This window comes from Pinus tabuliformis, chromosome 7 (assembly GCF_031772625.1).
Source record: "Pinus tabuliformis cultivar Carrire ecotype Pingquan chromosome 7, CPIR1, whole genome shotgun sequence".
In the NCBI taxonomy this organism is placed as follows: Eukaryota; Viridiplantae; Streptophyta; class Pinopsida; order Pinales; family Pinaceae; genus Pinus; species Pinus tabuliformis.
In genome coordinates this window covers 1,857,622,386-1,857,645,378 of record NC_142293.1, presented here as the reverse complement: position 1 = coordinate 1,857,645,378, position 22,993 = coordinate 1,857,622,386, and the positions used below count along the sequence as shown (strand labels likewise).

The window sequence follows — 22,993 nt, the reverse complement described above, 5'->3', positions numbered from 1 at the left end:
CAATTGCAACAACTAAAATACTTCACCAAGCTAGAATTAAAGTCTAGATATAACTTTGTTCAAATAAAAGAAGAAGACACTTGAATGACGACCTTCAAAACCAAGAAAGGTTTTTCATGAGTGGTTAGTGATGTTGTTTGGCCTATGCAATGCACCAACTACACTTATGAGGTGAATGAATGATATACTACGCCGTCTTATAGATTCATTTGTTATTGTTTATTGAACTGATATATTAGTATACAATGCTACTTAGGAGGATCACATATCACATTTGACACATGTGCTAGAGACTTTCAAGAAGCACTATTTGTTGGAAGATCTCAAGAAGTGTGAGTTTACATGATAGCCTTTGGTGTATCTAAGGGATGTGATAGGTGGATGAGAGTTGAAGATAGATATTTCCAAGAATGGGGCTATCATGAGGTGTCTGATGCCTACTAATGTTTTTGAGGTCATGAGTTGCATTGGGCAACACAACACCTGAGGAAATTCATATTAACGTCATTTTCAATGGTAGCATCACCGCTCCATGCCATAATAGTTGAATGGTAATAGTTTCTAGTGGGGAAAGGGTTAACATAGTGCCTTTGAGGACTTAAAGAAGAATATCAATCAAGCACTAGTTCTAGCATTATCGAATTTGCCTTTGAGGACTTAAAGAAGAATGTCAGTCAAGCACTAGTTCTAGCATTAACAAATTTGCAACATATCTTCAAAGTGGAGATAGATGCGAGGGGGCATACTATGGGAGTGATCTTGATGCAGGGAGAAATCTCTATATGCTACCATTATGAAGTATTTCATTGGGAAATTTTGAACTACCCTACCTATGACAAGAAGCCACATGCCCTAGTGCAAAATGTAAGGAAGCGAAAATATTATCTGATGGGAAAGGAGACAATAATCCACATAGATCACTAGCCACCATATTTTCTGCATGCCCTGAGTAAGCTAAAAAAAACAAGTGTTACAAGTGGATGAGGTTTAAAAAAAAAAAATCATGTAGCAATTGCATAAGAGTGGCAACACAAACAAGTTGGTCGGCATGATTTCAAGGCCACCCACATCAAATATCAAAACTTTGGGAAATTTTATGCACATGAATCCAATCACCCATGATTATTATAGAGGCATATTCATAGGATGGGGACTTTAAGGAGGTGTTTCAATAGTTGTAGAGCCAAATACATGTGCATGATGGTACCAAAACAATTGACTACGATCTCCAAGATGAGTTACTCTACAAGTTGAATAAGTTATGTGTTTTTAAAGGTGAGTGATTGCAACTGCGTAAAGAGGCTCACACCTCAAATGTTGCAGGACACTTTGGTATAGGGAAGACAATAGCCAACTTGTAGATCTATGTGTATTGGCCATAATGCAAGAACATGTAGCTAGGTTCATAAGAAGATGTGTACTTTGTTTTACCAATAAGCCTAGTAATAAGAATTAGAGTCTATATCATCCCTTGGTTATACCCACTCATCCTTGGGTAAGCATTTCCATGGAATTTTTGGCAGGTTCACCAATAATCAGGAAGGAAAAGAAACAATGAATGTATTCATTGAATAGATTTGGGTGCACTTTGGGATACTGGGAAGCAATTTTTAGATAAGGACACAAGATTTCTCAATGTATTTTGGACTACATTGTGAGAAAAGATGAATAGAAAGTTAAAGAGCATTCCATCTATAAACAAACGGGGATACAGAAATAGTCAACAAGACATTGGTATAACTTTTTAGGGGTTAGAATCAGATGTATTTGAAGACCTGGGATGAAAGTATGGTATATACACAACACTCTTATAATAGAACAATCCACACTTCTACTAGTAAGTCCCCATTTGAAACTTGTTTAGGTTGTCTTCCACTTTCACCTTTGGATATGACATATGGATAGAAAGGAGGAGTGAGGGGGGATCTTACAGGGAATGCCTTGAGGGCTAGAAATTTGTTGAGAAGATAAAAAATATCCATATACAGATATAATAAACACTACAGAAGTCATGGGAAAAATATAATTCCAAGCATGAAGTCATGGGAGATACAGTGTGGTTATAATTGAACAAGGAGAGGATACAAGGTCTTGGTAAGAAAATTAAAGCTCTGGTATATGGTCCCTTTGAGATATTGGAAAAGGTGGGAGATAATGCCTATAGAATCAGTGAACCCCCATCCATGCGCATTCACTCAGTGGTGAACATAAAGAATTTGAAACTCTATGAGATTTTCATGTTAAATCAAGAAGATGAACATGTCCTATCTTCTATAGAGGATTTAGCCCAAGATGCTCATGTAGAGTTGACAGAGAATAGACTTTCGTAGAAGAGGTCCAAAATTACAAGATAGGGGAAACCTTTGGCATATTGGGTTGAAAGGACAGCGTCTAGGCAAAGCTAAATTAGACAATTGAGAGAAGGTGGAGGAATTTTCTTCTAACCTCTGTTAGTAGAAGTTTTTGGGGACCAAAATCCTCCAAAAATGGGGAGGTATGATCTAAATTAGATCATTACATTGTTTTTCATCCATCTTGATGATTTTAGAGTCGAGAAAGTGGAGGGATTGACTCATAGGACCATTTTTAAAGGTGGCATGACCCCGTTTCGCAAATTAGGGTTTGAAACCTCTTAGGAATACTTTGAGACATCAACCAACATTTTTTGGGGTATAAATTTGTTCCTTCAACATACACCCTTTTGTGTTGTTTTGCAAATACAAACCTTTCCAACGTCACAAGGATTGCCTCGACCGGAGTCCATATACAAAAATTATGCAACTCGTAAGTTAAGTCCCGGGCTTCAATTTCCTCCATTCGCTCAACGCGTGGGACGAGCGCGACGAGATCGTGTTTTTCGCCGCAAATTTGTACCCGGTGGAGCACGTTGTGGAGAGAACCCATCTGGTCCATTCCACAGTAGAGAAGGTCTGCATACATTTGAGAAACGGGATTGTATCCAGAAAGCCATTGTCTTCAAAATGTTTGGAGTTGGGCGTCATCAATCCCCCGTTCGTTGCCAAGAAGAACAGGTATGCATACATGTCGATAGGAGCACCGTTGCCTAAACTCTCTGGGGTCGTTAAACTTGACTTTGATATGCTGGAAGCGACGGCTGCCAAGGAGTGCGTGGTCGCGTCGAGGGCTTATGGCGAAGGTTGCTTCAGCAGTGAGCCGTTCTTCGTGGCCCAGAGTTCGGATCCAAATGCCGAGGAGGACGACGGGTACATCGTGGCTTTTACCCATAACGAATGCACCGGGATTTCCAGTTTTCTGGTGATGGACGCGCAACCTCTGACCCTTCAGATCGTGGCCTCAGTTGAGCTCCCTGCCAGAGTTCCGTACGGATTTCATGGGCTCTTCGTTAGCGATGCTGATCTGGCAAACCAAAAGTAATTGCCAACTCGCATCTAGATTATCATTCACGGTAAAGAGAAACAACTCATGATATTGCCATGCCATCTAATTTAAAAAAGGGAGAAAACTATTTTTTTGGTCTTTTAATGTGAAACTTCTAAATTTACAGCGTGTTTGAAAAATACAAATGACATTTTATTTGTATAAGCTGGCATGGACTATTATCGTCAAGTTTTAGGACTATTCTGGTCAAATTTTATGTGAGTTCTATTTGCAATGAAATTTTTAAATGTTATTCATAAAATGGGTAAAATGTTTAATTTATTTTTTATTTTTATTATTTTATAAAATTGATATTATTATTATTTTAAATTAATAGAAAATTTGAATCAATGACTTTTTTATAAATAATGTTTTAACCATGCAATTCAAAATCTCAGGACTAAACATATATATATATATATAGATTATTTGTAATGGTTGAGATGAAATTCTTATATATGAGGAGAGATTATTTCCAGCGGTTGAGAATAAATTCTTATTCTTCTCACTTAAGGTCCTTTCTAACAATTAAATAATAAACATTATTGTAATATTTTTAAACTTCACTAAATTTACATCATCCTTCACAGTTTGAATAAATCTTAATAACACACAACAATAAAATGGCTAATAAATTTTAATAATCCATTCATTTAATATTTTTTTTTTCACAATTATATATATATATATTTTTACGAATTCGAATAAATCTTAATAATAAATAATAATAACAAGAATATTAAAATGGCTATTTAATATTTTTTACAACTGTTTTATATGTAATCTAATTTAAATGGTTACTTGAGTGACCACCAATTTGTTATCTCTATGTGGAATTTTGAAAGTTGTAAGAAGTATTTTTATAAAATAAGAAAAACTAACACATTTTAAAATAATCACTTTTCTATAAAGTTAATTTGGGTAGTTAGCATTAAAAAATGGTGGTATTCAATGCATTATTCAAGAGTATTTAGATGTGTGGTTGAAAGAAACATACAACCTCTACAGATATTTGGTAATTCAAAGTTGTTTAGCCATGGGATGTCAGAGGATATAGGTTGGTAGTTTTATTATTTGTGTTTGTTTCAAGTTGTATAGTAATTGAAATAAGTTTAATTTTTCTGTGTTTTGGTTTTTTGGTATATTTTTTTATATATTTTGAGAGATACGTAATATGAATTGTTGGAATCACAAATTTGAATTATGAATTCTGCATAATCTTAGTGGTACAAAGATTTTCAAAGTGTTGAATCTATTTATGTATAGAATGCATCTTAAGGAACAAAAACTCATGATTTCACCAACAAATTTATTGTCGGATTCTAAATAAAGAGCCAAAATGTGGAGGAGTTAGATTGTGCCATTAAAAGTATTTGTCCAACTATGTCAAAAAAATTCTTTTACACCTACTTTGAAGAACTAAATAGGTAGGTTGATACTATATCTAAGAAACCCTTGATCTTTCCAAAAAAACACATATATTCATAAATTCAAGGATGATCAAATCATTTCTTATAGTAAGAACAACTTCATAGTAATAAGCCACGTGGCTATGCTAGATTTCCTAAAAAGAAAATATGTAAAGTTTTTTGCTATAGCTTTTAACTTTGAGATGCCATGATTATGCTCAAATAATTATGTAGAAGAACAAGTGTATCATATAGAATCATTTTGTAGATATTGTGTGATTTAGATTTGTATGATTATGAATATATAGTGCTTTTGGATATATTTTTGGTTTTATTTCGAAATAACAAGTATCTTTTTATTGTGGAAAACAAAAACCTTATAAAATTAAAAAGAAAAGAAAATTCTCTTTAACAACTTATAAATATGTTTAAATAAAGTTTGCTTGGGGTAGTTTAATCAGCAATGGCCATGGAAATGAAGTCTCTCCCACCAGAAAGTCTTAGGCTCAAAACTTTTGGTATTATATAATAAAAATGGAAAGTATAAATAAGATTAAATAATTATTTTAATATATAAAGACTAAAATTATCTATATATTTTTTGGTTCCTATTCATGATATGGTACAATATATATATTTTATAATATTAAATTTATTTTGTTTATTTTGTTTTAATATATAAAGACTAAAATTATCTATATTTTTATTGGTTCCTATTGATAGTATGATACCATGTATCTTTTAAAAAATTAAATTTATCATGTCACTCAAACCCAAATAATTTTGTCATAAATATTATATATATTGTCATTTATGTCAACTACAATGTCTTTGATCTCAAAAGTAGTGTTGTCCAAATCTGTAGTAAATTTGATGTCAAAAGTAGTGTTATTTATCATGCCACTCAAACCCAAATAATTTTGTCATAAATATTATATATATTGTCATTTATGTCAACTACAATGTCTTTGACGTCAAAAGTAGTGTTGTCTAAATCTGTAGTAAAAATGATGTCAAAAGTAGTGTTATTTATCATGCCACTCAAACCCAAATAATTTTGTCATAAATATTATATATATTGTCATTTATGTTAACTACAATGTCTTTAATGTCAAAAGTAGTGTTATTTATCATGCCACTCAAACCCAAGTAATTTTGTCATAAATATTATATATATTGTCGTTTATGTCAACTACAATATCTCTGATGTCAAAAGTAGTGTTGCCCAAATCTGTAATAAAAATGATGTCAAAAGTAGTGTTGTCCAAGTCTGTAGTAAAATATAAAATATGTTTATTAAAGTAAGTGTTGTAGTGCACAAAGAAATTGAGGCTCAGGTGGATACAAACTGAAATCAAGCAACAAAGGGCATTGTAGATAAGATGGAAAAAAACTTTATGTTTTCATAATGAACAAAATTTGGTGTTACATGGAATAGAACGACCACAAGGAACAGAATTTGGCATTTCTTTAGACGTGCCCGCACCAAACAAATTTGGTGTTTCTCCAGGGCAAAGGAAAATGAAAAGAAAAGCACGACGTCGATACAAATGATGTAGTTTTGTATGAAATAATGGTTGAAAATATTGAAACTAAATTTTGGTGTTTTACCCTGACATTTTGCCCTCCTAAATCTTGGCCCCTATAATCATGATTAAACCAAAAATATCGTGCACTAAACAGGATTAGCAGTGCTTAAGTATACAGAGGTACTAGAGCACCAGGTACCAAATTGAGCATAAAGCATTACGTTGATATAATGTGGCAACTGGTATGACATGGAATCTAGCATGGTGCGGCACTTTCACGTGGATGTCAAGTGGTAGATTCGATGGCGTGGTGATGGGAGGTAATGACATGTGGTAGGTAGACTTGGCACTTTTAATAGGATAACTACATGAATGGAAAGTGACATGTGGGAGAGATATCAGCGCTCAAACACATCACATCATAGGTTCTGAATGGCTGAAGCAAAGGTCGTAGCAAGTGACTTGGTAGGTGACGTAAAGTCTTACATTAGGATAGATACAGCAACTCATTTGGTATGTGATGTAAAGTTTTATATTAGTTTAATAAGATTTTTATATTAAATTTCAATTTTCTTTTGTATTTTATAAGTTTTTGATGGTGCTGAATTTATTTCTGTTATCAAAAATATAATTCAAACACTGCTTTTACAAGAATTTATATAATTCAAACACTGCTTTTACAAGAATTTTTGATAACTTTTTACCTGAATTCTGGCCACTATTGATCATCCAAACAATTCCTCGGCCTCCAATGAGATACCAAAATTTCAAGCAACAATAGAGCGTAGTTTTTATGTAAGAAGCCAAAGCTGATATCTTATATGACTTGGCAAGTGTAATGTAGCAGTGATGAGGTTGCAAAAAAAGACCACATGGCATTCCATGATTGGTCTACCATGGAATGACGTTGCAAACTAGGAGTCTCAGGGCTTGTCCCTGGGTTGTGTTTTGCTAAGATTTTCTGTGTATTTGGTTTTGGCCAAAATGGCCCCAAAAACCAAGGTTTTACACTAAAATAATGAATTTCCAAGGTTCACCCTGAGTGAGGCCCATACCGAGCTACTTAAATACGGAGAGGTTGAAATAATCATATAATGGAGCAATTCAGTATGTGATGTTCTAGTGTTAATAAAAAATTTGCATCGACTACAAGATTGGAAAGTGGGCTATGAAAACGACATTAATTGACAAGTATTGGGGTACCAGAGTATTGGGCACAAGAAGGAATGCCCGTTAAAGTAATCTGGTATGACGGGGAAACAACTATCAGTTCCAGCAAATGGCAAGGATTTCTATCAGCAAAAGTTCGTTCTATCGTGCTCAGAAGTATGTTGGTACAGGGATGATTAGAAAGAAGAATATAGAATGCCTCTGGTATCCTATATGGAGACTAGACGAGATCGTGATAATTGTGGCCAATTCTTACCTAGTGAGCAAGTTCCGGAGAGAACCCATCTGGTCCATTCCATCCACAGTAGAGAAAGTTCGCATAAATTTGAGAAACGAGATTGTATCCAGAAAGCCAACTCGACTTTGATATGTTGAAAGCGACGACTACCAAGGAGTGCGTGATCGCTTCGAGTGCTTATGGTGACGGGTGCTTCGGCAGTGAGCCGTTCTTCGTGGCCCGGAGTTCGGATCCAAATGCAGAGGAGGACGACGGGTACATCGTGCCTTTTACCCATAACGAAGGTACCAGGATTTCTAGTTCTAGTTTTGTGGTGATGGACGCGCAATCTCCGACCCTTGAAATCGTGGCCTCCGTTAATCTACCTGCTGAGTTCCGTACGGTTTTCGTGGCCTTTCCATTAGCGAGGCTGACTTAGCAAACCAAAACTAATTCCGAGGTTAATTTTCAAATATAAATAGAAATAAATTATCATATTTTCGAATTCAAGCTTTTGTGATCTATATTACATTAAAAAAAGTTTTTCAGTAGAAATTACAGGGAAAATTTTCCTCATGCATTTTGAACCAGCGAATGTGGTTCATCATCACGACTAGATATTGTCATCTAATTTTAAAAAAGAAAAAACTATAATTACCTGTAAGGCCTTTCTCTTTGGGAGGAATTCCTTTAGCTGCCACTTTGCACTTTTCAGCACCCTTTGATTGAATGCTAGACGATTCAAAAAATTTCGACCATTGGATCCACCACCGAGTCCTGTAAACCGATTTCTTCAATTGTCAACCAATTACTTCATTTACGCCGTGAAATGTGAATTATGTTCAGTCATTGGGTGCCATGAATGGAAAGGTCATGTGTTGTTGCAAGCATTGAAACACGTGCTTAATATTTTTTTCTTTCTGGTCTCTAAGTTTAGATAGGGTTTTCATCTCTTGAGGAGCAGAATTGCATTGATCGTTGACCAGGATTTTGAAGCCAACTTCATTGATTCTTTATGTTTCGCCTTTTGCAACATTTCAAAAAATAACGAAAAAAGAGATGGGATATCGCGATCTATGCAAAGTCCAACGCCGATGGAGCCTTTCCGTGGTCTCAAGGATGGCGTTAAAGTGCCTTTTGTTGGGGAAATCAGGTGGGTGGTTTTGAAGGATGCAAGGAAAGAATCACTATGAAATCCAAATAATTTGACTTGAAAATCAAAATCCAATTGCAAACTCTAACGAGGACGAAGACGATCTCGTTCAATTTCAACATATTGGTGATCATTTTATTATACATTGTTTTTTATGGGGTTCATATTGCTGCGATTTGGAAGCCCCATAAAAAAAGTGATCATCCGATAGAAGAAGAACTAAACATAATTTAACTACATAATTATTGTGTTGAAATTGATGTATGTTCACATAGTTACTCTAATAACATGCATTATGGTAACGTTTGTGGTGATATTAGTGGTATTGTTTTTCTTTGGTATTGGAATTATGGTTTCAATTCATTTGTGTATTATGGTTAAAGCAATCAGAGTTTGAGTGACATGAGGCTTGCAACTCCTGTCGATGGGAACGGTGTGGGGATTTCCGAGGAGGAGGTGCAGAAGCTATCTGCCTTTGAATATAAACATGGAGGTATGTATATTATGTTACATAGAATGCTTCGTGATGATGCTAACAACAATGATGATAGGATTGAGAATGGATTATGGATGCATCAATTTGATTGTTCAGAGTGCTTGGATGGATTTTAGAGGGGTGAGACATGTAGGTTGTTGCCTCTTTGTAGGCACACATTTCATGCATAATGTGTGGATTGATAAGAACCCCTTATGTCCCATTTGTAGGACCAATGCTTAGCAACATGGTGGAGAAAGAGGGACAGTGGTGATGGAGAATGTGTTAGAGTTGGCCCAAGTTGGGGGATGCCAGATAGGGAGTGAGACTAGAGATATTGCTATTGGGGTTGCTCTACAAGGAGGGTTAAAAGAAGAGAGTTGGCTTGGTTTTCATCAGTCTAAGATGTATAATTTGGTGTCCAATCCACCTTCATCATCAAGATCTTTTCCTATTGATGAACATATGTGGAATTTGATGTCAACTGCATTATTTCCATCGTCATTGTAGAACAACCGTTGCAGTACATATCTAATGATGATGATGATGGAGCTGGTGTGATGGTTATTGATGTTCTGAACATTAATCAGAGCCAAAGCCATGATAGCCACAATGAGAATCAAAATTCATGCAAGTTGATAACAACTCCAATCCCATCTTGTAGAGCCAATGATGATGATGGTATGAGGGGTTTTAGTGTTTTGAGTCCAAGCCAAATCCATAATCAGAACTAGAATTCATACAATTCGATGTCGATACTAATGCCATCTTGCAGACTTCCCAACGATGGTGTGATGAATAATGCCATTTTTATAGCTAGTGAGAGCGAGAGTCAAAATCAAATTGTGTGTGACTATACATTTTCTCTACTACTTCATTGCAAACCTCCTCGTGATGAGGGTATGAGAGTCATAGGTGTTACATTCCCTGTTGAGAATCATATCCAAAGCCTAGCTTGGTATGAGGATGGTATGGCATGATGCCTAAATGGGTTCTACTGCAACCTTAACTTGTTATGATGGATGTAAAAATACAAGCCAATCATCAGTCTCTCTTTTCATCTAGGTGACTAGCTTTCTTTGGTTAATAAGGGCATCTATAGAAACATAGAGCACTTAATGCAAACCCACGAACTCAAAGTTCCGACCAATCTAATAGTTATCCCCAAGGATTTTCTGCTATTGCACTAGACTGTGAGATGGTCGGCGGTGGTCATGATGGAACCCTTGAGCTTTGTGTGTGAGTTTGCTTGGTTGATGAAGATGAAAATTTGGTCTTCCACACTTATGTCAAGCCACAAACTCTAGTTACAGATTACAGATCATATTTTTCATTTACGGCTTCTTTATCTAATTCTGGCTTAGCGCTTGCTAAACTTATCTCATTGGATTAGGTTAGGTCACATTGCATGACCGAAGCACCTAATTGGTTATGTTATTTGTAGGCATGATGTCAGTGGCATCAAACCTGAGCATCTAATAGATGCACTACCACTAAAGCAAGTGCAAGAGAAAATTAAGATGGTCTTATACAATGGAGAAACAATCTGGCGTGCTCGTTTAAAAAGAGGAAGAGCAAAGGTTCTTGTAGGACATGGTTTGGATCATGATTTGCAATGCTTGGCAATGGAATATCCTGGTCATTTAATTAGCTAACTTGGTTATATATGTGTGTATGTGTTGTATGATACAAAAAAGAATCCCAAGCAGTTCTCACTACAGATGAAGCTCTTTTTGGTAGATTCAGGGAGTTTGCAGGTTGCATGGAATGGGCCCTCAAGAATTCTTGATCATACTTGTGAGAAATTATAAGCTATCTCAATAGACTTTTCTGTCCTGGAGATTCCCAAGAGAAGGTCCTGGTTTGGTGTTTTGGTGTGGACTTACATTTACAAGGATTAGGGTCCAAACAATCCATCTTGCCGCTCTTCAATGAAATATATTCATTACATCGCTGCTATACAATCCATGCCTTCACCTCTTGGTTGGGTTTGAGGTTGTTTATGAAAGTAAAGAGACTGTAGGATTTAAATTCTTTCTTCCAAAGTAATCTTCTATTTGTATTTATTTTTTATACTTCAATGCCATCTAGAGTGCCTTTCCATGTTTAACCTCTTGAATGGGAGAGATTGTGTGTATTGTCTTTATACAGTTGAGTGTATAGAACAAGGGCCTTTATCCTATCTTGAAATCTCTCTTCTGCATCATCTGGATGGTGTGTGAGGAATAAATGCTTAGAATTTCTTAAAAGATTAATGTGCAGATACACTAGCCAATATTCATCTTTAACTTGGGATATCCCATGCACTCTGAGGTATCAAATTCTTGAAGCTGCAAATCTCAATAGATTCACAACTTCCTAAAGACTAATAAAAAAAGTTTCCATGGTTGAGAGAAAAAATTAGTAAATTTAACCACAATTGGGAAGCTATGATATGTCCAAGCTAGAGACTAAAAAAGAAAACCTACCACACAGAAAATTTGCACCTTGGCACCCTTTCTCTTCTTGTAATGCTTTTAATGACATCCCTTATATTTCAATCTGTCCATGATCTCCAAAAGGGGTTCAATTTCTTCTAAAACATCTTGAAAATGTCTTTGTCTACTATTTGGCTGGTTATTTTTGGCTGAAGTAGCATCAATGCTGTAAGGGCTGTAAGGCGCCTTGTCCTTGCTAGAGCTACTACCTTGCATACCTAAAGAAGAAAATTGCTTGAATTTGGATTGGAAAGATACACTAGCACATATTCATCTTTAACTTGGGATATCCCATGCACTCTGAAGTATCAAATTCTTGAAGCTGCAAATCTCAATAGATTCACAACTTCTTAAAGACTAATTGAAAAAGTTTCCATGGTTGAGAGAAAAAATTAGTAAATTTAACCACAATTGGGAAGCTATGATATGTCCAAGCTAGAGACTAAAAAAGAAAACCTACCACACAGAAAATTTGCACCTTGGCACCCTTTCTCTTCTTGTAATCCTTTTAATGACATCCCTTATATTTCAATATGTCCATGATCTCCAAAAGGGGTTCAATTTCTTCTAAACCATCTTGAAAATGTCTCTGTCTACTATTTGGCTAGTTATTTTTGGCTGAAGTAGCATCAATGCTGTAAGGGTTGTAAGGCGCCTTGTCCTTGCTAGAGCTACTACCTTGCATACCTAAAGAAGAAAATTGCTTGAATTTGGATTGGAAAGTAATTGAAAATCCAGATCCTTGATCAAGAGATATGCTGCTTGATATTTGTTGAGTCCAGGCATCATCAATAAAATTATGATCTCTATATTCATCTTCATCTTCATCTTTCACAGAAATCTGACTTGCTTTTATTTGGGTTTTCCCACGGGGGATTCATTAAGTGAACCTATGACATATCACGCGCATTCATGGCATATTAAACAATACCTTTAATTTGACCACATATTGAAAAATCCCTCTAAAAATCATATTATTTAAACCCCTACCAATATGAGCCTAATACAACTTCGCAATTTAAAAAAGCCCTAGTTTCACTAGATATTGTAGGTATCCATTTTTTCATTAACATTTTTTATACCCGTTTATATTTTTCATTAAATTTAAGCTCCATTTTTTAGATTTTCCAATATAAAAACCCTTTATCCCTATATATCCCCCATTATATGATGTCATTTTTTCCTCAATATATATCCCCCAATATGAACCCATGTGGTATGATATTTCTCCCCCAGTGAATCCCCCGTGGGTTTTCTCACCTTGTCAAAGTTTCCAAATTCTATATCTGATACAGGAGAATCCCAGGTAGTTCTCACTATAGATGAAGCTCTTTTTGGTCGATTCAGGGAGTTTGCAGGTTCCCCTCATGCTTTCTTGATTGTACTTGTGATAAATTCTAAGATATCTCAATAAACTTTTTTGTCCTAGAGATGCCCATGAGAAGACCCTAGTTTGGTGTTCTGGTGTGGACTTACATTTACAATGATTAGGGTCCAAACAATCCATCTTGCTGCTCTTCAATGAAATACAATCATTTCATCGGTGCTATGAAATCCATGCCTTCACCTCTTGGTTGGGTTTAAGGTTGTTTATGAAAGTAAAGATTCTGTAGGATTGTAATTCTTTTTTCCAAAGCAATTTTCTATTTGTATTTATTTTTCATATTTCAATGCCATCTAGAGTGCCTTTCTGTGTTTAGCCTCTTGAATGGGAGAGATTGTTTGTATTGTCTTTATATAGTTGAGTGTATAGAACAAGGGCCTTTATCCTGTCTTGAAATCGCTCTTCTGTATCATTTGAATGGTGTGTGAGGAATAAATGCTCAGAATTTCTTAAAATATTAATGTGCATATACACTAGCACATATTCAACTTTAACCTGGGATCTCCCATGCACTTTGAGGTATCAAATTCTTCAAGCTGAAAATCTCAATAGATTCACAACTGCTTAAAGACTAATAAAAAAAGTATCAATGGTTGAGAGAAAAAATTAGTAAATTTAACGACAATAGGGAAGCTATGATATGTCCAAGCTAGAGACTGAAAAAGAAAACTTTCCACACAAAAAATTTGCACCTTGGCACCCTTTCTCTTCTTGTAATTCTTTTGATGATATCCCTTGTATTTCAATCTGTCCATGCTCTCCAAAAGGGGCTCAGATTCTTCTAAACCATCTTTCAAATGTCTCTCTACTATTCGGCCAGTTATTTTTGGCTGATGTAGCATCAATGCTGCAAGGGCTATAAGGCGCGTTATCCTTTCTAGAGCTACCACCTTGCATACCTAAAGAAGAAAAGTGATTGTATGAACTATTTGATAATTTGGATTAGAAAGGAATTGAAAATCCAGATCCCTGATTAAGAGATACTCTACTCGATATTTGTTGAGACCATGGACCATCAATAACATTATGATCTTTATATTCCTATTCATCTTTCACAGAACTCTGACTGGCTTTTATTTGGGTTTTCCTCACCTTGTCTGAGTTTCCAAATCCTATATCTGATATAGGAGAATCCCAAGTATTTCTCACTATAGATGAAGCTCTTTTTGTTAGATTCAGGGAGTTTACAGGTTGCATGGATTGGGCCCTCATGAATCCTTGATTGTACTTGCGATAAATTCTAAGCTCTCTTGATAGACTTTTATGTCCTAGAGATGCCCAAGAGAAGACCTTGGTTTGGTGTTCTGGTGTGGACTTACATTTATAAGGATTAGGGTCCAAACAATCCATCTTGCTACTCTTCAATGAAATATAGTAATGAACTGATTTAAAGTTAGAAAAATGGGAATCCTTAACAAGCATTGCATTTGACATGTCTATGGCAGATATAAGATAGTTTTCCAAGAGAGCGGGAGCAGAATCCCCATTTGAAGGAGACCTAGAAATTGACGACTTGTTGAAGGTAGATGAAGGGCTATCTGGGAATGGATAACAAATATGAAGTCCAAGATCTGCACTTCTAGAGACAATCAGAGGACTATAGTAAGGATATGTTTTGGGAGCAAACTCCACACTCTTTGTGGAAAACCTTCTACTATTGTTATCAACAAAATCAGAGATTCCCCACTTGTAATTCTCGTAGAAGTTCGAATCATAACTTTTTTGAGAATGCAAAACTTGAAATGCTTGAGAAGGATAAGTCTTTTTACAAAGTTCAATCATTTCCTCTTCATCTTCTTCCCAGATTGATTCAAGATCAGAATTTGTTTTGTATCCAATATGGGTTGAATTAGAGACGAGAAATTTTCATATTTCATTAAAAGATAATCAAGCAAGACATGCTTTTGCGTTGGGGCTTATGTTGTTTGCAATCATAAACATTCTGTATGATTGAAAATTTTCCTACCCAGTGTTCAATTTCATTTTGCATCAGTGCTATACAACCCATGCCTTCACCTCTTAGTTGGGGTTTAAGGTTGTTTATGAAAGTAAAGATTCTGTAGGATTTCAATTTTTTCTTCCAAAGTAATCTTTTGTTTGTATTTAAGTTTTATACTTCAATGCCATCTAGAGTGTATTTCCTTGTTTAGCCTCTTGAGTGGGAGAGATTATTTATATTGTCTTCATGCAATTGAGTGTCCAAACAATTTGGTAATAAATTTTTAAATATCCATGTCCAGTGCTCTCTCCTATCTGTATTTTTTTCTTTAGTGTGTAACCATCTAGAATCCCTTTCCTTGTGTAAAAATCTTGAGCGAAAGAGAATCTTGTCAGTGCAAATATTTAAATACATTTACCATACTGATTTGTTGGGTTGCTGGATTTTCTCTGCTCCACATTTTCTAGTTGATGTGTCCACATAAATTGAATATATGAGGTTTGTTGGGCTCAAAGACTTCACTAATTTGTGTGCGACCTTCATTTTGCATGGTTTGGATGAATTATTTGGGCTAGAGATTGTGGTAATGATTATAATATATTTTTGTTGCAACATGTGTGGAATTTATCTTTGACCTTTATTATACGCACAATTCCCCTAGGGTACCTATTGCTTGTATGTGGATAAGCAAGTTTATTATCCTTTTTCTTTTGCTTTTCTAACGTGAATCTACAACATATAGGAGATTGTCTAGATTATTTCTAGTTGCTAACTATAGTTTTTCCTTGTTTTAAGATTAAAAGATTCAATTACGTCTACAATTATTGTTAGATATAGGATGAAGGTCATTACTCTACTCCCTAATTTTAAGGGAGACCTGCCAACTTAAGCTTTTTTTATATAACTATGAATGAATTGAATTGGATGCAGGCCCATTTGGGACTGAAATTTGTTCTTTTAGGTCAGGTTGACTATTATAAAATTAAAAGATTCAATTACGTCTACATTTCTTGTTAGATATAGGATGAAGGTCATTACTCTAATCCCCAATTTTAAAGGAGATTTTCTAGCTCAAGCTTTTCTATATAACTATAGATGAATTGAATTGGATGCAGGCCCAATTGGGGCTGAAATTTATTCTTTTAGGTCAGGTTGACTAAATGTTGATGAAATTTGTTCTTTTAGGTGAGGCTGACTAAATGTTGATATTATATAACTAGATTATATAATAGACTATCTTGGTTATCATTTATAATGATTGTGAATGTTCCTTTTAACTCTGTTTTGTGGGTCAAAGTGTTTAGGGTGTTTTTTGTTTGATTTTATGGGAAATTGCTTTGAGAAACACTCCCCGAGGTAGGGAGGTATGGTGTATTACATGAGCTATTTTGGTTTTAGAGGTAAGGGGTGTGGTGCGTAACATGAGTTGTATTTGGCTTATGCGCTAGATCATAGGGGTATCTATTTTTCCAAAATCGTACAGGACTTGCTCCCCACTTCATCCCTTGTTTGAAATGTGCTAGTTTGGTTGAATTTATATTATTAATGCTAAAAATTGAGTGGAATTCACAGAATCTTATGTGGCTCTGATTGTGAAAGTTATGGGTTCATTACGTCTTAAAAAAAACATCAACACCAGAGAGATCGTTGGCTCGTGTACAATGTAATCGCTTCAAAGCCTTGGAGAGGATCGAAAGGCTCGTCGAAGCCGAAAATGTGGCGCCATCTGTTCTGGCTTGAAAATCACTGGATCATGCACAAGTCTACTTAATCCGTTCCTGGCACCAGCAACCTGCATTTACTTAGCCATAGGATCTCTAGATGTTCCATCCACTCCACACCCCTTCGAACGGGGCAACCATTATAAAATATTTCACAGCGGTCATCAGTTTCCCGTCTCAGCGGGCCTAAGGAATCACCATATTGCAAAGAGAAGGTTCGCATCTTTCTCATGGCCCCGATGTCCACGGCTTGTAAAATTCTTTACTTATTGAGTCCCTATTAAAGGTTATTGATAGATGTTGGAGCAGGTTCAAATCAAAGAAATTCACCCATCCAAAGCCACTGGCTATTGCTTTCCTGTTGCATACGACGCGTTTCAACCTCAACGTTTGTAAAGAGTAGAGCTTCGATAATCCATAAGGTAATGGCTCCAAATTTCTGTAGCCCTGCCCATTCACCTTGGACATCATCATAACAAGTAATCGTAATAAATTTCGATGCGGCCAATGACGTGTTATGGTCTATCCGCTTCTTTCAGGCGCCTCACCTGCAATTCATGCGATAGTGAGGTGAGGGTGATTTGATTATGAGTGGTAGCATATACCTTTCTTAAACGAGTGTGGCATCGATCTTCCACCGTTGCAAATCTGATTTATTTATGAGGTTTTATTGGCCTAATTCATGATTCACATTGCAAGTGGAATAGTTTCCGCAGTAGTTATTGGTCTTGTTGTCATGAGTTACGTTGTTTTTTTGTTAAATAGTTTGTGGAGGTGTAGAACTAGTTATTGAACAGAGAAATGTAGTTTAAATTAGTGGTTTTCATGATTCACTTTGCAAGTGGAAGAGTTTCCGCCGTGGTTATTGGTTTTGTTGTCTTGAGTTACGTTGTTTTCTTTGTTAAATAGTTTGTCGAGGTGTAGAACTAATTATTGAACAAAGAAATATGGTGGTTCTCAACATTTTTAGGTACCGAGAGAATTCATCACTAATTTGATTGTATGAGTTTGTTATATGGTAATGGGTCTTGTTGTGCTTTGAACTTCAAGAGCATCAATTACAGGGTATGTTATGAGATCTATGTATGTAAAAAGATCAGTCGCATAATTGATTGTTGGATGTAATCCAGTATCAGTTATAGGGTATGTTATGAGATCCGTGTATGTAGAAAGGTGAGTTGCATAATTGATTGTTGGATATAGTCCATTATCCAGATTTTCCTTCAGGGGATTTAGAAGTGTCAATTATACAAAGTACATCAAAGATGGTCAAAGGTGGTTATGTCTTAATTGAGTGAATGGGAAGATCTAAGATTGTGGTGGTTACGTTTTTTGTAATACTCTTTGAAATCATGTAGACTATATGTAATTTATGTTTCTTGTAATACTTTTTGTAATTATGTAAATGTAAGCATTAAAGGGGGACTTGGAAATAATGCTTACATTAGTTAATAGGTAGATTAGTTTATTGGTTTTGTCTAGACATTTTCTCAACAAACGATTTTTTGTTTGGAATTTGTTGGATTTCTTAAACACTATTATGTGGCTTGTAATTTGGTTTTGAATGCAATAAAACGAATAGTTTTGATAGCAATTTGTCTCCTATGTCTGTTCCTCAAATTTTTATGTTCTATAAGGAGGCAGACTTTCATTCCTGCCATATGTCTCTGGGTCTGGGGAGCAGTTAACCTATTTTCTTACATCAAGGAAAATGAGCTCGTAACCAAGCAAAAACAATTTTAGAGCATACTTTAGGCCCAATGAGGGTAGGTTGTTTCTCTTGCCAAATGTCTCTGGATTTTGAGTGGTTAACCTATTTTATTACTTTTAAGGAAAAAAAGTTCTTAACCGAGCAAAAACTATTTTAAAACATACTTCACCCGAGTAAAAAAGATTGAATTTTTTTGTTTGTAAAAAAATTATATTATTTAAATTAATCAAGTACCTATCATATAGCGATTAAGATTAAATTTTCCTTTATTTTAAAGGATCTATCATTAAAAAAAATATTTGAATAAAAAACAAATTTTAAAATCGCTTTTAATCTATAAGGTTAACTGGGGAATTTAGCATTAATAATATGGGGAATTAAGTGCGTTCTTCACAAATATTTAGATGGTTGAAAGAAACATGCAACCTCTACAGATATTTGGTAATTTGGAGTTGTTTGACCATTGGATGTTGAAGAGAGTTTGGGTTAGTACTTTGAGTATTTGAGTATTTTTCAATTTGGAGTTTTTGACCATTGGATATTAGAGAGAGTTTGGGTGACTCCTTTTTTTATTCTGGGATCCAAATGCACAGGAGGATGACGGTATATCATGGCTTTTACTACCCATAATGATGGCACCGAGATTTCCAGTTTTCTGGTGATGGACGCGCAATCTCCGACCCTTGAAATCGTGGCCTCCGTTGAGCTCACTACCAAAGTTCCATACAACTTCCATGGCCTCTTCGTTAGTGATGCTGACCTAGACTAATTCCTAGCTCACATCTAGATTAATTTTCTGTCACATCTACATGGACTCAAAAACCAAAAGAAAACATTCATTTTAACTTCACCATACAACACCAAACTTCGCGACATTATTTTAAAACTTAATTATTACAGTTGGAAAACTCGGTTCATTTAACATATGGTTAGAAACGATTAATATCGCAATCTTGTGAAAATGGATAATTGAATTGATATACGGATCTGGTACTCACCCGGTGAATTTTTCGTAGACCTTATTAATTTAATATTATTGTTTTATGATGTGGGTGGCCCTCATTAACTATGAGGCACACCTCCAGATGCACCACGATTATCGATGCCACTCCACAATCGTTTGATGGGGAAAGAGCTAACAAGTCTGCTATCGGGCCTTTAATGCAGCTAAGAGTGGCCTCACCATACATACCGCAAGGGCTAACCAGCCATATATTGAGTCATAAATACCTTTGCCATTTATGTATGTGGTGCATGTCAGTGGGATGGTATACATAACTCCGGTGGGTGACCTCGCGTTTCCGGTGACATACGCGGGACCCACCAACGAGGGCCCGCCCGCCCCGTCTCGTTTTTGACTCCGGCGGCCAGCATGTGTTTCCGGTGGAGTATGCGGAGGAGTAGTCGGAGAATGTGTTTCAGGCCGCGTGGGGATGAGCATTGAAGCAGATAATTAATTACGTACATTTCTCCGCAGTCCGTCGTTTTACTCGCTGCTCCCAACCCCAATCATGAAGCCGCGCGATTCACCGATTTGAATTTGAATTGATTTATCGCGCCAATTTCATTTTCATTTGCAGTCAATATCCGAGGATTGAATCGTGGAGTTTGGGTTGTTTTGTTACAGTGTTGTGGAATCGAGTTTGTTTGAGGTTAAGGAATGGGATGCAATGGACAAAACCTTTATGGGGCACCAGGGCTCTTCTTCCTCAATCACTTTGGATGGGTATGAAGGGTAATTCCCCATGGATATTTCTACGCGGTTATGGATTGCTTCTGCGAGAAGACATGGAGCCACACTCCGCAGTACAAGATCGGATACTGCCAGCAGTGTCCAGAGAAGGTGTCATGGCCCATGGAATTAGGGCAACGGCCCTCTCCATACTTCAACGCTGGAATGTTTGTTTTTGAGCCGAGTCAGCTGACATTCGACTGCCTTTTGGAAACTCTGATGGCTACTGTGCCAACGCCCTTCGCAGAACAGGTCTGGATCTGTTCTCATTTCAGTGAGGATCATGCACATTTTTGTTTGGTTTACCAGATCTAATTTTGACTAAATTGTGGTATATGTTTTGTAGGATTTCTTGAATATGTATTTTGAGAAGATATACAAGCCCATTCCTCTGGTGTACAATCTGGTTCTAGCCATGATTTGGCGGCATCCCAAGAACGTGGACTTGGACACTGTCAAAGTTGTTCACTACTGTGCTGCTGTAAGCTTTCTTTTCACTGCAAATTTGGGTTCGATAGAAACAATATGATTTATATATGAAAGACGAGATAGGTGTTCTGAGCGTACAGGGTTATATTAATGGATGAATGTGGATGTGCAGGGATCGAAGCCGTGGAGGTACAGTGGGGAGGAGGAAAATATGGAGAGGGAAGATATAAAGACGCTGGTGCAGAAATGGTGGGACATATACAATGACCCCTCGTTGGATCACTCGGGATCATGCGACATAATTCCAGATCCAATTTCAGAGTTGGATGGAAAATCAAATGATCTGCAACGAGTGGCTGCTAATTCATTCTTTGCTGCTGCGACGGCAACAAATCCCAACTTAATGCCTGCACCGCCTGCAGCTTAAGAGATTTCAAATTTGCAGAAGTCGCCTGTAGCATAAGATATTTATGGATGTATATTTTAAATGCTTTGTGTGTAATTTGGTTGAAGCCCACATTGGCAAGGAATCTACAGAGATTTTTTCAGGTTTTTTCCTGAGAAGGCCTTAGCACTTCCACTGTGCAATCCACCTTCTAGTCTGTCCCATACATTGTCGCTTAACTTATAAGAAAGTAGTCGACAATGTCTACAAAATCATTTGAATTTTTATATGAGAAGGAATAAATTTACGTGAGAGGTAATCCTTTTGATCAAGATATTTATGTGGATTTGTAATATTATTTAGTATTCTTATTATTAAAACGACGGGGCCAATCGGTTAAAACAAGTGATAAAATTTATTTATGTGGATTTGTAATATTATTTAGTATTCTTATTATTAAAACGACGGGGCCAATCTGTTAAAACAAGTGATAAAATTTGAGATTTTTTTTTTAATTGTATATTTAAAATGCAAATAAAATAGTCCAATTTCATTCTTGTCAATTCAATTAGGAAATATTTTGAAATTTATAATTGAGTTACCCTCAAGTCAAAGTTAGTAAAGTCGGACTTAAGGGAAGCCAATAATTAAACCTGCTGATTTTGAAAGTTCTGCTAATTTTGTAAGCCTCTCCATGAATTGTTTTTTATTTTTAAATTAGTGGTTTGTTTGGTACATTTCACTGTTTTAAAATTTTATTTGAGGTATAAAAAGCTAACAATTAGTTGTTTTTTATTTTATTCTAAAATAGGTGGCTTATATATATATATATATATATATTGGGAAATAAAAAACTAACTATCATATTTAATTTAATTTTTAATTATGTTTTGTGGAGATGATAAAGTGGATTCATAGTAAATTATAAAATTATTTTATGTAAATGATATTATTTTAATTATAAAAATAAAATTAATAAAAATTATTACTATTATTATTTAATAGTTTGTTTTATTTTTTATTTTTAAATTGTAGATAAACATTTGTATTTATTTTATTTTAATTTTTCAAAAATTTTAAATAATAATTGATTAATTTTGTATTAGTAAATAGTTTTAGTAAAAATGAACTATACGTTTATAAGTGATGTTATAAGGAATTTTTAATTATAAGTTACTTTATAAGGAAATTTTAATTAAAATTTAAATATCTAATTTAAATTTAATCTAATAAATGTAATTGATCAAGAGGACTCTTTTAAGTGATGTGATTGAGAGGATTGGAAGGTTCAATATTGATGCAACCCCATAGCGATCACTGAAGAAACCTAGACCATCTCAAAAAGGTCCCCCAAAATGGCTCACCAAAACACTTGAAAGTATTCATTTTGATGAGGTCGAAAAGAGAGGAACCATATTAGGTATTTAAATTTTAATTAGAAATTAGTTATCATATTATATATTGATTGAACATGCTTAGATTTTATTAGCATTTTTTGATGAGTAAGGTTTCATTATGTTAAATATATATTGGCTTCATTGGCTTGTTATATTTGGCTTGATTCTCATAGATATCATAGTTACGTTTGAAGAGCTACGTGATAATTCCAGTGCATCAATGAATTTATATTTTTGCATAGCCATAGATTTCAGTATCATTTTTTATTTTTTATTATTATATGCGAGCTGTTGTTTGAAAATTAGCCTAATTGATAAAAGTAATCAAGGCAGTGAGAGTGCCATTCACCAATTTTCTAAGAGAAGAAGGCCCCAACCTCTTGAAAATTGTCTTTTTACCTTAAACCTTTCAAACACCATAGTTCTTTGCTTTCATTTACTTCTCTTCTAGAATAGAATGATGATT

At 35.4% G+C, this 22,993-nt stretch overlaps 1 protein-coding gene and 1 pseudogene across 1 annotated transcript; both read left to right on the top strand.

The window, feature by feature from the left end:
• The first annotated feature begins 3,042 nt into the window (after positions 1-3,042).
• On the top strand, positions 3,043-3,396 carry LOC149255829 (zeaxanthin 7,8(7',8')-cleavage dioxygenase, chromoplastic pseudogene; annotated as a pseudogene).
• A 16,942-nt stretch (positions 3,397-20,338) lies between these two features.
• On the top strand, positions 20,339-21,197 carry LOC149255828 (galactinol synthase 2-like). Its single transcript, XM_089457313.1, has 3 exons — positions 20,339-20,568; positions 20,663-20,797; positions 20,918-21,197. Exons 1-3 carry the CDS (start codon positions 20,350-20,352, stop codon positions 21,170-21,172), a joined length of 609 nt encoding a protein of 202 aa, XP_089313439.1. The 5' UTR covers positions 20,339-20,349; the 3' UTR covers positions 21,173-21,197.
• The last annotated feature ends 1,796 nt before the right edge of the window (positions 21,198-22,993 follow it).